Source organism: Oncorhynchus kisutch, linkage group LG11 (genome assembly GCF_002021735.2).
Source record: "Oncorhynchus kisutch isolate 150728-3 linkage group LG11, Okis_V2, whole genome shotgun sequence".
In the NCBI taxonomy this organism is placed as follows: domain Eukaryota; kingdom Metazoa; phylum Chordata; class Actinopteri; order Salmoniformes; family Salmonidae; genus Oncorhynchus; species Oncorhynchus kisutch.
Genome location: NC_034184.2, coordinates 69732792 through 69752083, shown reverse-complemented (window position 1 = coordinate 69752083; position 19292 = coordinate 69732792). Strand labels below are relative to the sequence as shown.

Below are 19292 nucleotides of genomic sequence, written 5' to 3'. Positions count from 1 at the left end.
CCATGTGTAACTCTGTGTTGTCTGTTCACACTGCTATGCTTTATCTTGGCCAGGTCGCAGTTGCAAATGAGAACTTGTTCTCAACTAGCCTACCTGGGTAAATAAAGGTGAAATAAAATAAATAAAAAGACAATAACCCATTCATGGGACGATACGTAAACATAGTTGTTACTCTTCAAGTTCACTTCAAGTGTGCCAAGTTAAGTCATCATATTATGCCTTGACTGAGGCTTGAGCAACACTTCGTGGTTGTTTACATGTTACGAAGGCAACCGCCCCTTAGAATGGAATGTTAGTCACTCATGGTTGTGACTATTGGCTTATGAGTCGTAGGAATGCATAGTTGGACACAGTTGCCCAATTGAAAATAAATTCTTAGCCCCTGCACTTATTTGAGCTATTTTAGGACTGGATATGTGGGATAGGTGTGTGTTTGTGTGTAGGGTTGTGAGGTCACAGTTGAAAGTGTAGTCTCTCAGTCCATGATCATGAGTCTTGGGATAGCTACAAAGGATGTGAACCCTGACCTTTAGGGGCATTAGTCAAAGATCATGCTCACCTTGAGTGTGTCTCTATTGGGCTCAGGGAGCAGCATGATGAGGAGGTGCAGGGCCTGGATCTGGTGTCTGGGAGAGGAGACACCTGAGGAGGGACAGAGGGGAAAATACACTGATATCTCTGCAAACACACTCACTTTACCAACTGGTGGAAGTGTTGTTGACATCGTTAAGAGTACATTTAAGAGAAAAATGTGAAATTAATCATAAATGACAAGCAACATATACAAAAGTATATGGACACCCCTTCAAATTAGTGGATTTGGCTATTTCAGCCACGAGCGACAGGTGTATAAAATCAAGCACACCGCCATGCAATCTCCATAGACACACACTGGCAGTAGAACGGCCTTACTGAAGAGCTCAGTGACTTTCAATGTGGCAGCATCATAGGATGCCACCTTTACAAGTCAGTTTGTCAAATTTCTGCCCTGCTAGAGCTGCCCCTGTCAAATGTAAGTGCTGTTATTGTGTAGTGGAAATGTCTAGGAGCAACAATGGCTGATCTGCAAAGTGGTAAGCCACACAAGCTCACAGAATGGGACCGGCAAGTGCTGAAGAGCGTAGAAATTGTCTGTCCTCGCTTGCAACACTCACTACCGAGTTCCAAGCAACGTCAGCACTATCATTATTCGTCGGGAGCTTCATGAAATAGGTTTCCATGGTCGAGCAGCCACACACAAGCCTAAGATCACCATGCGCAATGCCAAGCATCAGCTGGAGTGGTGTAAAGCTCGCAGCCATTGGACTCTGGAGCAGTGGAAACCAGTTCTCTGGAGTGATGAATCATGCTTCACCATCTGACAGTCCGGCAGACTAATATGAGTTTGGCGGATGCCAGTAGAACGCTACCTGTCTGAATGCATAGTGCCAACTCAAAGGTTTGGTGGAGGAGGAATAATGGTCTACGGCTGTTTGGGCTTGGTCCCTTAGTTCCAATGAAGTGAAATCTTAACGCTATAGCATACAATAACATTCTAGACAATTCTGTAATTTAAACTTTATGGCAACAGTTTGGGGAAGGCCCTTTCCTGTTTCAGCATGACAATGCCCCTTAGTTCCAAAGCGAGGTCCATACAGAAATGGTTTGTCGAGATGAGTGTGGAAGAACTTGACTGGCCTGCACAGAGCCCTGATCTCAACCCCATCGGACACCTTTGGGATGAATTGGAATGCCGACTGCGAGCCAGGCCTAATCGCCCAACATCACTGCCCGACCTCACTAATACTCTTGTAGCTGAATGGAAGCAATGTTCCAACATCTAGTGAAAAGACTTGCTGCTGTTATAGCAGGCGGGACCAAATCCATATTAATGCCCATGATTTTGGAGTGTTCGATGAGTAAGTGTCCACATATTTTTGTTCATGTAGTGCATTTTACATGTGCTGTAAACAATGCTAACCATGGTGATATATAGTATGAATAGACTGAATAATTAGTCTCTGCCTACAGGTCAGTAGAGATAAGGGTGTCAGAGAGCTATTTTAGTATATGTACAGTGCATTCAGAAAGTAGTCAGACCCCTTCGCATTTTCTACATTTTGTTACGTTACAGCCTTATTCTAAAATGGATTAAATAAAACATGTTCCTCATCAATCTACACACATTACCTCATAATGACAAAGCAAAAACAGGTTTTTAGAAATGTTTGCTAATGTATTAAAATCAAAAACATAAATACCTTATTTCCATAAGTATTAAGACCCTTTACTATGAGACTCAAAATTGAGCTCAGGTGCATCCTGTTTCCATTCATCATCCTTGAGATGTTTCTACAACTTGATTGGAGTCCACCTGTGGTAAATTCAATTGATTGGACATGATTGGGAAAGGCACACACCAGTCTATATAAGGTCAAAGGATTCGTCTGTAGAGGTCCGAGACAGGATTGTGTCAAGGCCCAGATCTGGGGAAGGGTACCAAAACATTTCTGCAGCATTGAAGGTCCCCAAGAACACAGTGGCCTCCATACTTCTTAGATGGAAGAAGTTTGGAACCACCAAGACTCTTCCTAGAGCAGGCTGCCTGGCCAAACTGAGCAATCGGGGGAGAAGGGCCTTGGTCAGGGAGGTGACCAAGAACCTGATGGTCACTTTGACAGAGCTCCAGAGTTCCTCTGTGGAGATGGGAGAACCTTCCAGAAGTCCAACCTTCTCTGCAGCACGCTACGAATCAGGCCTTTATGGTAGAGTGGCCAGATGGAAGCCACTCCTCAGTAAAAGGCAAATGACAGCACGGTTAGAGTTTGCCAAAAGGCACCTAGAAAGTCTGACCATGAGAAACAAGATTATCTTGTCTGATGAAACCAAGATTGAACTCTTTGGCCTGAATGCCAACAATCCTGTCTGGAGGAAACCTGGCAACATCCCTACAGTGAAGCAGCATCATGCAGTGGGGATGTTTTTCAGCAGCAGGGACTGGGAGACTAGTCAGGATTGAGGGAAAGATGAACGGAGCAAAGTACAGAGAGATCCTTGATGAAAACCTGCTCCAGAGCACTCAGGACCTCAGACTGGGGCGAAGGTTCCCCTTCCAACAGGACAACGACCATAAGCACACAACCAAGACAACGCAGGAGTGCCTTCGGGACAAGTCTCTGAATGTTCTTGAGTGGCCCAGCCAGAGCCCGGACTTGAACCCAATCAAACATCTCTGGAGAGATCTAAACATAGCTGTGCAGCGACACTCCCCATCCAACCTGGCAGAGCTTGAGAGGATCTGCAGAGAAGAATGGGAGCAACTCCCCAAATACAGGTGTGCCAAGATGGTAGCATCATACCCAAGAAGACTTGAGGCTGTAATCGCTGCCAAAGGTGCTTCAACAAAGCACTGAGTAAAGGGTCTGAATACTTATGTAAATATGAAATATCAACCAAAAACTTATATTCATTTGCTAACACTTCAAAACCCTGTTTTTGCTTTGTCATTACGGGGTATTGTGTGTAGATCGAAGAGGACAAAAAAACAATTTGATCAATTTTAGAATAAAGCTGTAATGTAACAGAATGTGGAAAAAGTCAAGGGGTCTGAATACTTTCCAAATGCACTGTATTATGTATCCACTTAACGGTAGGCGTACAGGCCTACATTTGTGTGCACTCACTCTGTGCAGCGGCGAAGGCCGGTAAGTGCTGGAGCGTGAGCAGAGGATAAGGCAGCTCTCTGATGAACATCTTCAGCAGACCCGCTGCGTCATTGTGCCTCACCTGCTCCCAGTCAAACCGCTCCTCATAGAACTTCTGCTCCAGCTCCTGGCGCAGATGCTGCAAATAGCAACACCAAAACTAAAATATACACATTATCTCCACAATGGTTCCTCCTCTGGTTAATCTCAACTCCACGGTCACCTTTGACCCCTCCATAAAAACAAATCACATCCCTAACCATCACCGTGTGTGTTTGGGGAACCTAATACCCACTAGTTGAGATGTCAAGTGTGTGTAGAGGGGTGACCTGCCATGGTACCTAACAAATCAAAATGGAGGGGAGTGGGGGACCCTCTTCAGACCCTCTTCAGTCTGCTTGTTCTAATGATGAAAAGGAGGGTACCCAGTAGGATAATATAAGATGGGATCAAGTACAGCAATAAATCAAAGAACAAACATATCTTTCCCTTCAGTGAAATGTTTATACAGTGGTAGACATAGGCTAGAGTTACACAGAACAAGATAGCTATATGATTGGTGATAGACAGCTAAAGTATGAAAAGCTCCAGTTTTATTAGTGGAAAAGGGGAGAGGGGCTTACCTTTACTCTGGATGCAGACCCTGGTACTCTGAGAATCCCCTCAGTCTGTAGTCCTGTCTGCTCCAGCTTGGACAAGAGCTGCAAACACAAGCATACACATTTTATAAACCACAAGTTTAACAAACCAAGAGGGACATTTCTATGTGAACTCGACTCTCACCTGAAAACAAAATCAACCAAATCTGACTGCATTCGTTTCCTCTTCCTGGTTTTCACAGACAGGGAAGTCCTTTTTGTGCAAACTTTTTTTTTTTTACAGGGAGCTCTTCAAACCACTAACAAAACAGCATTCAATTCATATTTACAACTAGAGATAAAAGCGCCCACAGATTCGGTTGCTGGGCCTTGATGTTTGTTCTCCACCGCCAAACTTGTTTTCCTCTATTGAACATGACTCACACCTGGACTGGAGACTTCAGTCATCTCGTCTCTACAGAAAGATGTCAGCAACCTGAGGTTAACGCTATCAGACCCGCCATCTCACACACACCTGGTCCACTCCAAAAGAAAGACACAACCCTCCTGTTTCCTGCCTCTTAGTGACGACTGATCAAATATTTCCCTTGAAAGGTACTAACACTTGATAATTTTTGTTTAGGAGGGGTTAGGGATCTTTGCAAGTGCAATATGACAGATATGAGAGAGTAAGGCAACGCAACAATTGTATTTTATGACAAGCTTTGGATCCCAAAGGCTAACTATCTGTTTACTAGACCACACAAAATCTTTATTCTGAAGCAATGGTTTGACCTTGTTCATCAAGTCCTCCTCCAGAAACCACTTTCCAGGTCTGCAAAAGATAAACCAACACTGATATAGCAGTGAACAATTGCTTCAAAGAAAAGTCCTATAATTCCCTTTCAGAATCCACTTATCTACCAAATCCATAAAACATCACCTTGATACCCAATAATCTAGTAATTTACTATACGTGGCCTGTAATTGTAGTCAGTCTAGACAGTCAATGTGACTTATTTTAGGCAAATTCTGCATAGACTGGAATTTGACGGCTGGTAACAGGGTTATTTGTGCCTTAATCCTCAGCTATGCCAAGGTTAGGTCCGTGCCACTGGCTGACTGACTGGCAGCTGCTGGGACTCTAAACAGTCAGATGTTATTTTCAGTACAGCTCCTTATATACAGTCCCAGATATATTTCTAACATATATGAGCTATAATAGCTAACATATTCTATTACATCGAAGACATTTCAGCTTATAATTTCTTATTCATTTGTAAACATTTATTATGGGGCATTGTATGTAGGCCAGTGACAATCTCAACTTAATCTATTTTAAATTCAGGCTGTAACACAACAAAATATGGAAAAAGTCAAGGGGTGTGAATACTTTCTGAAGGCACTGCATATACCATCCCAGACATATTTCTAAAATATCAGAGATAACATATTCTATGATAGAAATTGACAATAACTAACATCCATCCCTAGCTGACAAGACAACACAAATGAAAATAACAGTATATATAGCTTATAGTTCATCACTTGACTCTCCTCCCTCCCCTCTCCTACTCAGTAGGTTTAAACGGAGTATATGGTGGACTTCTGACATTTAGTCTCTCCGGAATGTCTTTGTGATGACGTGTGAAAGCAACACTTAACAAGGCTGACTCTAGTACTGATAGTGAAACAGGAGAGGCTCTTGGAGGGAGCAGTCCGTGTGTGGGCATCCCCTGACACATATTACGTTAACACAAAGCAGTTATGGCCAGCTGAGGAGGAGGAGTCAGGGAGTGATGTGATGGGTCCTGGGAAAGGGTTGCTTCAGTAGGAAAAGCATGATGGAAGGGATGAGGGTCAGGATACTACGGGTTAGAGGGGGAGAGTAGAGCTGGGACGATAAACCAAAAATGTATATCGATACGACAATATCGACCACTTATTCTGGACGTTTTCTGATATTGTTCATTACGATAAATAACCTATTGGGGTCTACTAGAGAAATGTGAAGTTTTAAATGAAATAAGTTTGTAATATGGGTGATTGTTAATAGTAAAATTGATAGGTACAACATTCAAAGTATTAGTAGAAGTTTTAAGGGTAATATTTAAAAAACAACAGTGCACATGGATGTTATAAATGTATTGTTCAATTTATTATTATTGGAATAATTCAGTCAATTTATAGCGATATATGAATTTTTGTAAATATTTCCCAGCTCAAGGTGTGAGTAGCACTGAGAGAAGGAGTTGGGGAGGAGAGAGACAGGGGTGGGGGGAGAGAAAAAGAGAGAAAGGAAATGAGGGAGAGAGAGATTTAGGGAGAGTTTAACTGACCCATAGAAGTATAGGAGAACTGGCAACGCACAATAACCCCATATAATTTTCCATTGGGGAATAAGCAGGGATTTCCCCCCAGTATAATTTCTATAACTAGATTCCTATAACCAGAGGGGAGAAACACTTGTGGTTTCAAAGAAGAAGTAAGGGGGGCTTTACCAATACAAATAGAACCAATCAAGTACAGTACCTTTCTGAAGACAAGAGGAACCTTGGACCCGGGGAATTTCTTCTGGTCGTTCTCCAGTAGAGTGGTCAGGGGAACTCCAAATATACCACTTTCTGTGGAGGGGAGGGAAAAAAGAGAGAGTTCAAAACCCCAATGACGTGTCTATGTAAAAATAGGATGTGAAACACCAAGGTTGTGTTCATTAGGGCACACAACTGAAAATGTCTTAAAACATCTTGCAACATAAAACAAAATGTTTTATTTTCCAGGTAGTCCCGCCCTGTTTATGTGGGGTTTCTTTCGTTTGTTGTCTCATGAACATGACCCAGTTAAACACCCACCTCTGGCCTTGCTGCGTGCTGCTCGGTTGCGTTTGAGCTCAATGCCCAGGCAGTCGTAGAACGTGGTCAGTTCAATCAGAGAGATGTAGCCAATCTTCTTCATGTCCGCACAAGACAGATCTTGGATGTGGGTGAGGCCTAGTTTAGGCCTAGGCAGCTGAAATGTCTATACAAGACAATAGACAAGACCATGGTCATTCATAAGAAACAGTCTCGATCATCAACACATTTGATATATTTAAACAGGTTGCCAGAGGTCGGCCATTGGTTAACATGGATGCCTCCAGACCATACCACACACAGCCACCTACAGCTGGGGTTCAAATCCCCGCTCTGCCACTTTTTGTCCTGTACAATCCCTTCCATATGTCTGTCGCTCCCTCATTTTCTCCTGCATTCATTTGTTTTTAAAGGCCTTTTGGAGTTCCAAAAGGTCAGAGGTGAGACTCACTGGCAGGTCGGGGTCATCTCTGCGGATGCGTTGGCAGTCCTGGCAGTCCCCCTGGCGGCCCCTGCGGTGGGCAGTGACGCCCTCGGAGTAAGGCAATTCGAAAGACAGGGTGTCAGAGGTATCCTGAGAGGGAGGGCACTCTGAAACACGTCTCTCCACCGGGGAGAAGCTGGGAAAAGCAGGCCGCACTGGAACATACACACAGTCAGAATGATGGGCACATCACCAGTATATTCCCCTATGCAAAGACATCAGTCCAACCAACCAGATGGAAATTATCTATGTTGACAACTTGGTCACAGTCCAATGTGTTTTCCAATCACGTTGACAGAATTAGGTTGGAATAGCATGGAAACAACATTGATTCAACCCACTGGAGTGGCAGCCTCACAGTCGGTTGCGTCAGCCGACCAAATCTAACCAAACTAATAGGGGACATTAAATGGTGGTAACATATTGAGAGACCATAGACTCACCTCTTGAAGACGTCCGGTGGATGCATCTGGAAGCCATGTGTCCATTGGGTGACTTGGGGGACACAGGCGGTATGGGATCAACCAACTAAAAGGATAGGGGACATACATGATCATCATTTATGCTCATTTCGGTGTGTGTGGAGTTTGTTTCACAAAGTAAATATTATCAACAACTAAACATAAGCTTTTGAAGTGGGACACATGAAAATATGAATCCTGCTTCAGCATTTGACTATGGTGAAATGAGTACATTTTCTTCTAAACGATACCAGGCGTTACAGTGAACTGAATTAACACCATCATTGTGTTCAGCTGACCATCTCATCAGTCACAGTATCAGATGTGTGAACAGCAATGAGGGATATGGCTGTTTCGTTCCAATGCACTTACTACCATATGGCTCTGCAGTACATTTGCTGACATGGGGAGAGAGGAGAGTGGGTATCAATGGATCGCTCAACAGAGACAGCTGTTTTGTTTTGTTGTACACCTCCTAGTCAGCGAAAAGAGCATGGACCAAACTCCAGTCAACAGCACTAGGATATAGAAATGTTGCCTTTATACTGTTCCATGTACATAAAATTGCATTTCACAGGTCTGAGAAAGAGCTTGAGTTCATAGTCACCAAAATACTAACATTTGCCTAAATACATTACGTATGAATTCAAATGGTAAGCAATTAAAATAACTACATTACATTGCTGTAATATTACACTCCACCAACCAAACACAAAAAGAGACGCCACCATCTTCCACTATCAGATTTCCACAAAACTGGCCATGGTCTTTAATCCATCCTCATTTAGACTGAATGGCCTGTTAATGGATCCAGACTCCATGTCCTTGGGGCCTAAATCCATTTCCTTAATCATACAAAAAAAATAAAAATCAACTGTGGTCTGTGAAGCCTGCCAGTAAGACAGTTTTCTAGCTGGAGTAGGGTGAAGGCTTTCTCTGTGCCCTGGAATCAGCTGTCATCCTAGCTGGAACTGAGGGGTGCGTATGACTCAGAATCCTGTGCCCCCTGCCAGATCTGTGACTCATCCTTGAGACTACTACCACCGCCACACAGCAGTGCTGACAGGGGCACTCTTCGGCGTGGGCGCTTTATTAGTTACACCCCTCCCCATTCATTCATGCTGTAAATATCTTAATCTCGATCAAGACTTCATAGCCACACAACAGCCTTTAATAGCCATAGCAGCTAGCTACTCAGGGTGGAGTCTAGATATTTGTTCCAAATTCCCATGACAACTCTGTGGGCTTGCTACCTGGTATACCACCAACCCTTCTACAGAACATATTACTGCTGCTATGCTATTTGATGTCCTTGGATCTAAAGCAGTGCGTGCAGTACGCTGCTATCTGAAAACAGTATGGGACTTCCCCGTCACTCTTCTCTTGCCTGTTGCTCATCCAGATTGCAGCTAACAGTCAGTCAGGGGTCCAGTTCTATTTCCGAGAAAGAGGCAGCTATCTGCCGAGAGCTGCTTTATAGGTTTGGGCAAGCATGAGAACATCGTGTTTCCACTGTCCACCCCCTCTCATCTGATAATGGTTCAGGCCCATACCAACTGGGTTGGTGTTTAAATACTGGTTGGTAACACACCTGAGTGTCTGAAGCACGTCTACTGAAGCACGTCTCCTTACTCTAGCCAACTGGGCAACTGGTGGCCCCTTTTGAAGGGCCTTGGATCCATCCCCCCCAAATAAAATGATATACAGTACCAGTCAAAAGTTTGGACACACCTACTCATTCAGGGCTTTTTCTTTATTTTTACTATTTTCTACATTGCAGAATAATAGTGAAGACGTCAAAACTATGAAATAACACATATGGAATCATGTAGTAACTCAAAAAGTGTTTACAGTAGCCAGCCTTTGCCTTGACAGCTTTTCACAATCTTGGTATTCTCTCAACCAGCTTCACCTGGAATGCTTTTCCAACAGTCTTGAAGGAGTTCCCATATATGCTGAGCACTTGTTGTCTGCTTTTTCTTCACTCTGCAGTCCAAATCATCCCAAACCATCTCAATTGGGTTGAGGTTGGGTGAATGTGGAGGCCAGTCAAGTTCTTCCACAATGACCTCGACAAACCATTTCATTTTATGCTGTAGCGTTAAGATTTCCCTTCACTGGAACTAAGGGGCCTAGCCCAAACCATGAAGAAGAGCCCCAGACCATTATTCCTCCTCCAGTAAACTTTAAAGTTGGCACTATGCATTCGGGCAGGTAGCGTTCTCCTGGCATACGCCAAACGCAGATTTGTCCGTCGGACTGCCAGATGGTGAAGCGTAATTCATTAAGCTCCCGACGAACAGTTGTTGTGCTGACGTTGCTTCCAGAGACTGTTTGGAACTCGGTAGTGATTGTTGCAACCGAGGACAGGCGTTTTTTTACACGCTACGCGCTTCAGCACTTGGCGGTCCCGTTCTGTGAGCTTGTGTGGCCTAGCACTTCACGGCTGAGCTGATGTTGCTCTTAGTTTCCACTTCACGATAACAGCACTTACAGTTGACCGGGTCAGCTCTAGCAGGGCAGAAATTTGACAAACTGACTTGTTGGAAAGGCGGTATCCTATGACGGTGTCACGTTGAAAGTCACTGAGCTCTTCAGTAAGGCCAACCTACTTGCCAATGTTTGTATATGGACATTGCATGGCTGTGTGCTCAAATGGGCACATTTGCTTTACAGTATAACGCAACAGTTTTTGTGACAAAACCATCAGTTGAGTTGAAAATGCAATGGAAACCCATTTAACTTGCATTAGGCCTCAGTTATTTTTATGTGTACTACGTCATCACGTAAAGCCTTTTGTCCACAAAAAGTCAGTTTGATGGAAACACTCTGTTGGAAAATGTGCATATTGTTTTACGCAGATTCTTGAATTTTCACATCAAAATCTGTCGCAAATTGGATGGATACCTAGCTACTGATAGTCAGTCAATTAACAAAATCAGCTAAAAAATAAATATGTGGTTACGCTGACCAGCAAGTAATTGCGGCCCATCATGATGAGATCAGATTTTTTTGTGGCCCGACCCCCATCCCTGACACACAGGATTTGGATACGTACTGAGGTTACAGAGGCTTGTCTGGCTCAGCCAGAGGATCAGTAGCACAAGTGAGATTACCAAAGTTTCTATATCTAGTTGAATTTAGGCCATAGGGGCACCAAGGGGCAGAAGCACCAGTCATAGCCTATCAAGGGCCAGACATAAGACAGACTTCATGTCAACATGTTTCCTGTTAGGATTTCAAATCGGAAATATAGAGACCAACTCCATAAACACAACTACTGAGTGCTTAACTCAAAGCACCCTTGCCGTAAACCCAAAGCACCCACCAATGTATCTGGCGTGGAGAAGACGTCTTGGACATGTCTGGCTGGTTGCTTGTTCCTCTTCCTCATGGTCAGGGTGTAGTTGTCCACACGCTTCTTCACCATGGCTGCCTGCGAGCGTGTCAGCGTGGAGAGCAGCGCCTCTGCAGGCCCCTCCCCCAACTCCCCCGACACCAATGTGGACAGACCCGCCTCCTGCAGCCACGCCTCCTCAAGCTCGGCCTCTGGAATGTGGAGGAAGAATAATTTAGACAAATCAGTATATAGTATCGATCAAAATCTACATTTGTAACCACCTCTATGGTTTTTCTGTTGCATGCCTGAATGAATACAACCCTGGTTGGTACAGACCATCCATGCTGCCCCTCTCCAGCAGGTCCTCGTGGCCCTGCTCGCCATCCTCCTCGATGTTCTTGACCTCGCTCCAGTAGTCCTCCATGGAGTCCTGTGAAGCCGGGCGCTCCAGCGAGCTGGGGGGAGAAGAGGGCCTGGCACCCCTGGAACTCATCCTGCCCAGTAGGCCTATCTCCTGGTACTGCACCTTCCTGGGGTGGGGAGGGAGATGAGGGGGAGGTCAGTTAGTCAATAGGCTGGTATTGGTGACCCATTTATACGGAACAAAGATATAAAATGCAACATACAACAATTTCAACCATTTTACTCAGTTGTAGTTCATATAAGGAAATCAGTCAATTAAAATAAATTCATTAGGCCCTAATCTATGGATTTCACGTGACTGAGCAGGGGCGCAGCCATGGGTGGGCCTGGGAGGGCATAGGCCCACCCACTTAGGAGCCAGGCACACCCACTGGGGAGCCAGACACACCCACTCGGGAGCCTGGCCCGCCAATCAGAATTAGTTTTTTCCCCACAAAAGGGCTTTATTACAGACAGAAATACTCCTCAGTTTCATCAGCTGTACGGGTGGCTGGTCTCAGATTATACCGCAGGTGAAGAAGCCAGATGTGGAGGTTCTAGGCTGGCGTGGCTACACGTGGTCTGCGGATGTGAGGCCGGTTGGACGTACTGCCAAATTTTCTGAAAGGATGGCTTATGGTAGAGACATTATCTTTCAATACCCTGGCTACAACTCTGGTGGACATTCCTGCAGTCAGCATGCCAATTGGACGCTCCCTCAAAACTTGAGACATCTGTGGCATTATGTGACAAAACTGCACATTTTAGAGTTGCCTTTTATTGCCCCCATCCTTGCCTTGCACAGCTGCTGCCTTGGCTAATGGGGATCCATACTAAATACAAATACAAACACAAGGTGCACCTGTGTAATGATCATGGTGTTTAATCAGCTTCTTGATATGCCACACCTGCCAGGTGGATGGATTATCTTGGCAAAGGAGAAATGCTCACTAGAATGAATGTAAACAAATTAGTGCACAACATTTTAGAGATTCAATTGTGAATACTTTTTTTTTTATCCAGCGGTTTTTCACAGTTAAGCCAACTCTAAATAAAGGATGAATATGAATAAATAAATGTATGATTATGTCACACAGTTATGACATGTATGAATGCTTTATGAAGCCTTCCTAAGATGCACTTCAAACAAAGCGCTAGCTACACCATCTAACAAGCACACTTGTCACAATGATCAATTATTATATATGTTTTTAATTGAACCTTTATTTAACTAGGCAAGTCAGTTAAGAACAAATTCTTATTTACAATGATGGCCGAGGAACAGTTGGTTAACTGCCTTTAACATTGGGTTAACTGCCTTGTTCAGGGGCAGAACGACAGATTCTTTACCTTGTCAGCTCAGGGATTCGATCCACCAACCTTTCAGTTACTGGCCCAATGCTCTAACCACTAGGCTACCTGCCGTACAAGTCACTATAATGAATATCAAAATCAAAAGGAGAAATGCAAGTTGCGGATGGCATTCCTATAGCCTGTGTATGAACACAAAAGAGGGTGCCTGCATGTACGAGCATGCAGGCTGTGTGTGCACACGTGTGATCACTCCTTGACATAAATATCATATGGAATCCATTCGCAGGTCTGTCTGCTTCTAGTCACAGTCTGGTTCTCATTACAACCCCCTAATTATAGAGGGGCATGGTCACATCACAGACCCTTTCATTTCAGAGGCAGAGTTATGAGTGGTCAGGAGAGCAGCACCTTGATGTGGCCTGTTGGCCCTGTTACCCGGAATAGCTGGTCCCCTGTCTGGTGGGGTCTGATCTGATGGGCCAGGACAATGCTGGGATAGGGGGTTCCTGGTCCAAAGAATAATAGGATGGGAAACGACTGTAGAAGAGTACTGAGGGCAGTGTCACCCAGACAGCCAGTCAAACACACGCACACACCCTTATCTCCACCTCCACAACTGGAGGAGGGATATGAATAGGAGGCGAGGAGGAGGTTCAAGGGGTCTTCCCCAGGGCTCTCAGTTGTTTCCTACTATCTAGTCAGCATGGAAAACCTTCCCAATTTCATTAAAATATGTAAATTGTATTTGTTACTTTGCTGCACAATGGACAATGTTGTTTGCAAGAACACAAGGGGCCACAAATACATCGGTGTTCAGGGAAAACTACCCATGCTTGTTTTGTACTCAAATATTGTGCGTGTGCGTGTGTTTGCGTGCGCCAGAAAGCTGGCCCTGGCCTCACTTAGGAAGATATTATTGATTAGAGTGGTGCATGCTGGGGGTCCGGATGGAGCTTTCAGAGAGGAACTTTGTTTTAATGGGCTTTTGTTCCCCTGGGTGCCCCTTTACCTCACACTCATGATGTTATCACATGAGATTTCAAGGAATAGCAAACACTGCTCGTTGGACATCTCATACTAAAATCATGGCCATTAATATGGAGTTGGTCCCCCATTTGCTGTTATAACAGCTTCCACTCTTCTGGGAAGGCTTTCCACTAGATGCTGGAATATTGCTGTGGGGACTTGCTTCCATTCAGCCACAAGAGCTTTAGTGAAGTCGGGCACTAATTTTGGGCGATTATTTTTGGCTCGTAGTCGGCGTTCCAATTCATTCCGAAAGTGTTCGATGGGGTTGAGGTCAGGGTTCTGTGCAGGCCAGTCAAGTTCTTCCACACTGATCTCGACAAACCATTTCTGTATGGACCTTGCTTTGTGCATGAGGGAATTGTCATTTTGAAACAGGAAAAGGGTCTTCCCCATACTGTTGCCACAAAGTTGGAAGCACGGAATCGTCTAGAACGTCATTGTATGCTGGAGCATTGACCTCCATCAAACTTCACAGTTGGCACTATGCATTGGGACAGGTAGCGTTTTCCTGGCATCTGCCAAATCCAGATTCGTCTGTCAGACGGCCAGATGTTGAAGTATGATACATCACTCCAGCGAACGCATTGCCACTGCTCCAGAGTCCAATTGTGGCGAGCTTTACACCACTTCAGCTGACGCTTGACTTTGTGCATGGTGAACTTATGCTTGTGTGCGGCTGCTCAGCCATGGAAACCCATTTCATGAAGCTCCCGACGAACAATTCTTGTGCTGACGTTGCGTCGAGAGGCAGTGAGTGTTTCAACCAAGGAAAGCACTCGGCGGTCCCGTTCTGTGAGCTTGTGTGGCCTACTACTTTGTAGCTGAACAAGCAGGGAAGATATTTGACGGACTGACTGGATGGAAAGGTGGCATCCTATGACGTTGCCATGTTGAAAGTCACTGAACTCTTCAGAGGGCCATTCTACTGGCAATGTTTGTCTATGGAGATTGCATGGCTGTGTGCTCGATTTTATACGGCTGAAATAGCCGAATCCACTAATTTGAAGGGGTGTCCACATACACTGCATGGCCAAAAGTATAGGCCTATGCTCTCCATTACAGGAAGAGTACTTAGTATGATGGTTGTAGAGCACACCAAGGCAAAGTATTAGCTTATAATAAGCAGCTAGAACACTGAGCCTCTAACTATCACTACTGATATATTGTAGGCCTAATGACAGAGGTGTCCTCACGCAGATATCATACACATTTTAATGAACACACACACAAACCATTTTGCTAGGATTCCATGTGAGCAGAATGAAATAAAATGCATTGGGAGTGTCAGGTGTAGGAATGGTCTATTGACATGTAGAAATATGCTGTAGAAATATGTAGAAATATGCTGTACTTGTTGAAGAGCAGGTTCAGATGCTATACCTCATCTGCACACTTTCACCCCAATCAATGGGACGTGTGTGTGTGTGTGTGTGTATATGTGTGACTGAGTGTTCCTTGTTCATTCCAAAACAAGATCTATTCTTGATAAGCATCTGGCTTTATGAGGCATAGCCATACAGGCTGAAGGAAGGATTCAGATCTGTGATTGGCATCAACACAAGGCCTCTGTTCACCCTCCAATGCCTTCTGATGGCGAGCCATTTACACCCATCAGTGGACGGCACCACAACAAATCTTCACCCTACACTGCCTGTGAACAACAGGGTATTTTATCTAGCTAGATCACCTGCTATGATGCTGGCAAGTAAGGTAATATAAAAAGGTCAGGACCTGTCTCAGAGTAGCAGTGTTGATCTAGGATAAGGGCCTCTGACTCTCTGTCCATTAATCTTATGAGCTTAAAGATAAAAAATAAATAAAAACTGATTCTAGATCAGCACTCATACTCTGAGACACTTTGTGAATATAGGGCCATGTTATTTTTCTAGAACAGAATGATTATTTGAGTACTCAATTTTCAACACTTATGCCTTGAGGGGGAAAATCTAAAGTCAATAGTAGACACACTACAAAGTCACATTGGTTGATCCACAGAGTGGTTCATCTCCAGTCTTCAAAACATCAATAAACACATCTGGTTAAAGCCCATAATTAAAGAAGCCTTATAATGCACAAATAGAGAAGTGTGAGATCAGTAAAAGGTATGTATGACAGAGACACACAGTTCTTGGCAGCCATTTTCCTTTAGGTCATGTGAAGGAGGTTTTGTAAAGAAATTCAAGTTCAAGTAACCTAAAGAAATTCAAGTTCAAGTAACCTAAAGAAATTCAAGTTCATGAGTAAGAGTTTTGGACAGAGATATTCCTAACTAAGGTGCAAGTAATGTACTGTAGGGGGAGGATGACTGGGTGGTAGCCTAGTAGTTAAGCGATTGGGCCAGTAACCTAAAGGTTGCTGGTTCGAATCCCTGAGCTGACTAAGATAAATATGTCCATGTGCCCTTGAGCAAGGCACTTAACTCTAATTGCTCTGGATAAGAGCATCTGCTAAAATGACTGAACAATGTGGCTACAGTTCCACTACTGTCAATTCAGAGACATTGAATTTAGTACAACCCCTTCAGGTTGTAAGATATAATAAATAAATAAAAATAGCTGTGAAATATCTCTGCCCCTGATAAAAATCAAACATTCATACAAATACCAAAACGCAAGATAAGAAGTCGTAATCTAAGACCACTGGTTATAAACCAAAGTAACGAATGTTCAATGGAAATACCTTAGTGAATACAATAAGTAACCATTAACACCTCATACAGTCCATGTTAATGTTCCACTTCACAACAATTAATAGAACACACACACAACGAGTGTATTTCAGAGGAGGAAAGGGCAGATTACCTTTCAGTTCTTCATCCAGCTGAAGAGAAGAGCGAGTGAACTCTAGAGAGGTGCCTGCATCTTGTATATAAACAAAGCTGTTTGAAGCCAGTCAGAGAGAGAGAGAGACACACAACTCAATCTCAGAATATCCTCCAATGGACTGAGAGTCTTTGTGGAACACAAGCTCATCTCTCTCACCCCCCCCCTCACCCTCCTTCTCTCCCTTCAGCCGTCACACTCCCCCTCTGCGGGAGGCACAAGTTCAGTGTCCAGCTTTCTCCCCTCCTCCTCCAGTCTCTTTCTAATCCTCCTCCTCTTTTTCACCCTTTCCCTTCTCCCTTCCCCCTGTACTGCTCCCTCTCGACACATTGACTGGTTACCATTCCTCTTCTCTGCATTCATCTTTATAGGTCATTACATGTCCACCGTGTTAACACCTCTCCCTCTCGACACATTGACTGGTTACCATTCCTCTTCTCTGCATTCATCTTTATAGGTCATTACATGTCCACCGTGTTAACACCTCTCCCTCTCTTTTTGATGAGAGAGAGAGCGAGAGAAAATGGCAGTTGTGCTACATTTAAGAAAACCTAACCCAAAATGAGTCTAATTAGGAATAGCACTCACAATACTACTGTCATTTATTTATAAGATCCCTGTAAATACACTAATTAGTTTGTACAGTTTGACTACTCATACTACAAATGCAGAGCACACTTAAATGAGAAAAATCAGGGAATACCAAAAACTTCAATTACATTAACATTGTTACACTCAGATGTCTTTTCATAAGTAAATAACTTGCAAAAAGCTCTGCTCTAAACAATAATTTCATTTAAATATCTTCAAAATGTTTTGAAAAACATCCCTTTGGGATGAGTTTCTGTAGAGAAATGTGATTCAGAAGTACTGACGCTACAAAGTCATTCAAATCAGAGAGAAAATGTCATATTTCTTTAACGACCAAAGCGGAAATTTCAGCTCCAGGAAATCAAATTGGAGCATATGCCCCCCAACATTATATGTAGGTCAACGGTGACGAAAAGACTAAACTGGAAACATGTGGAGCTGGTCTGGGCTTGACGGAGAAAGCAGAGAGTAGAGAGCAGACAGAAAGAGAGAGAGAGAGGGCACGAAGGTCTGTAATCGGAGTAGAAAGCTCAGGGACCCTCCAATCATCACCTAATTCCTCAAAGAATGTTAACACCAGGGCCAAAGAGCCAAGTCTGCAATCCAACAACAATACCCCCAAAAAGCAAAACCATTTACATGTGTTTGGCCTCACTCACTGCAGATTTAAACATGTCAGACCAACAACACTGCTCTCCTGTCTAGCCAATGTCCTTGTCCCACTGCTGAAAGGTGAAGTATTGGAAGTGTGCCATCAAAATCTGCCAGAGCTACTTTGGAGTCTCCCTCTCTCTTCTTCCTAAGTTGATAATCAGCTAAAACCTTTTTCCATCTCTCTTATTGATTAAATTGTCCATACACTTTTAGGATAGATGAAATCAAAAGCACGTGCGTGCCAAATTGCTGACATTAGGACATGTGTCTAAAATGTAGACTGATTGTTTATTTCCTCTTAACTTTAAAGCTGTGCAAATAACATCAACACGTGTTGGTCTTAAATCAGTTTAGAGGTTGAAACTAAAAGCCTACTTTTCCTTAATTAGTCCTCTGGCTGCTAGGGGCTAAAACATCTGGCTTTCCAGAAATAAACTCAGAGGTCTGGTACATATGGTCCAACTCAGCTTATCCTACATCTACCAGTTTTGTAGGATAACGCTTAAACCCAACCAACAACAACTGCTATCAATAATTTACTCAACCAGCTATAGGACTTCTCTGTCTATTTCTTCAACAGTCCCTTTGGTGACATAAAGACACAGGGACTGTCCATTTCCAACACACCTGGTCAGAGTGGGGCGCCCCCACCTCAGCAGCAGATGCACACAAGAGGCCCTTGTTACTGGCTAGTGAAGAGCAAGAGCCTTAGGGCCAATTCTTCTACTGCCGGACACACAGCAAGTCTAGTCTAGCTCCGCAGGCCAGGAGCCACTCTATTTAGTCTGCAGACCCTCTCGAACCTCTCTCAGATCCCACAGATCTGCCTGTGGACATTATGGTTATTATGGCCTTAAAATAAGCAAGATACACACACACACACACACACACACACACACGATGGGCTGTGTCAGCACATAGAGCGCTCCTCTTCAGTAAAGGGCTGGTTTAAAAGCAGGGGCATTAACATCATGCTACATCCTCAAACAACAGATCAATAGGAACAAGGCTGTAATGGCTGCCTCTCACTGATTAATACACTTGATTGGGAATGTATAGGTTCCTTGAGTGGTGTGTGTGGG

At 43.9% G+C, this 19292-nt stretch overlaps 1 protein-coding gene across 3 annotated transcripts in view; it reads right to left on the bottom strand.

The window, feature by feature from the left end:
• LOC109899319 (rho GTPase-activating protein 18-like) overlaps positions 1 to 19292 on the bottom strand; it is a 48962-nt gene that overhangs the window by 3487 nt on the left and 26183 nt on the right. For 2 of the 3 annotated variants that reach the window (XM_020494440.2, XM_020494442.2), the window contains exons 2-10: positions 11735 to 11928; positions 11387 to 11607; positions 8041 to 8125; positions 7565 to 7752; positions 7114 to 7279; positions 6794 to 6885; positions 4307 to 4384; positions 3663 to 3822; positions 560 to 642 (exon numbers count right to left, since the gene is read on the bottom strand). In XM_020494440.2, the coding sequence (XP_020350029.1) occupies positions 560 to 642; positions 3663 to 3822; positions 4307 to 4384; positions 6794 to 6885; positions 7114 to 7279; positions 7565 to 7752; positions 8041 to 8125; positions 11387 to 11607; positions 11735 to 11928 (1267 nt within the window). Of the gene's footprint in view, positions 1 to 559; positions 643 to 3662; positions 3823 to 4306; positions 4385 to 6793; positions 6886 to 7113; positions 7280 to 7564; positions 7753 to 8040; positions 8126 to 11386; positions 11608 to 11734; positions 11929 to 16944; positions 17103 to 19292 lie in introns of those variants that run through there. The other variant, XM_020494441.2, reaches the window with a different exon arrangement.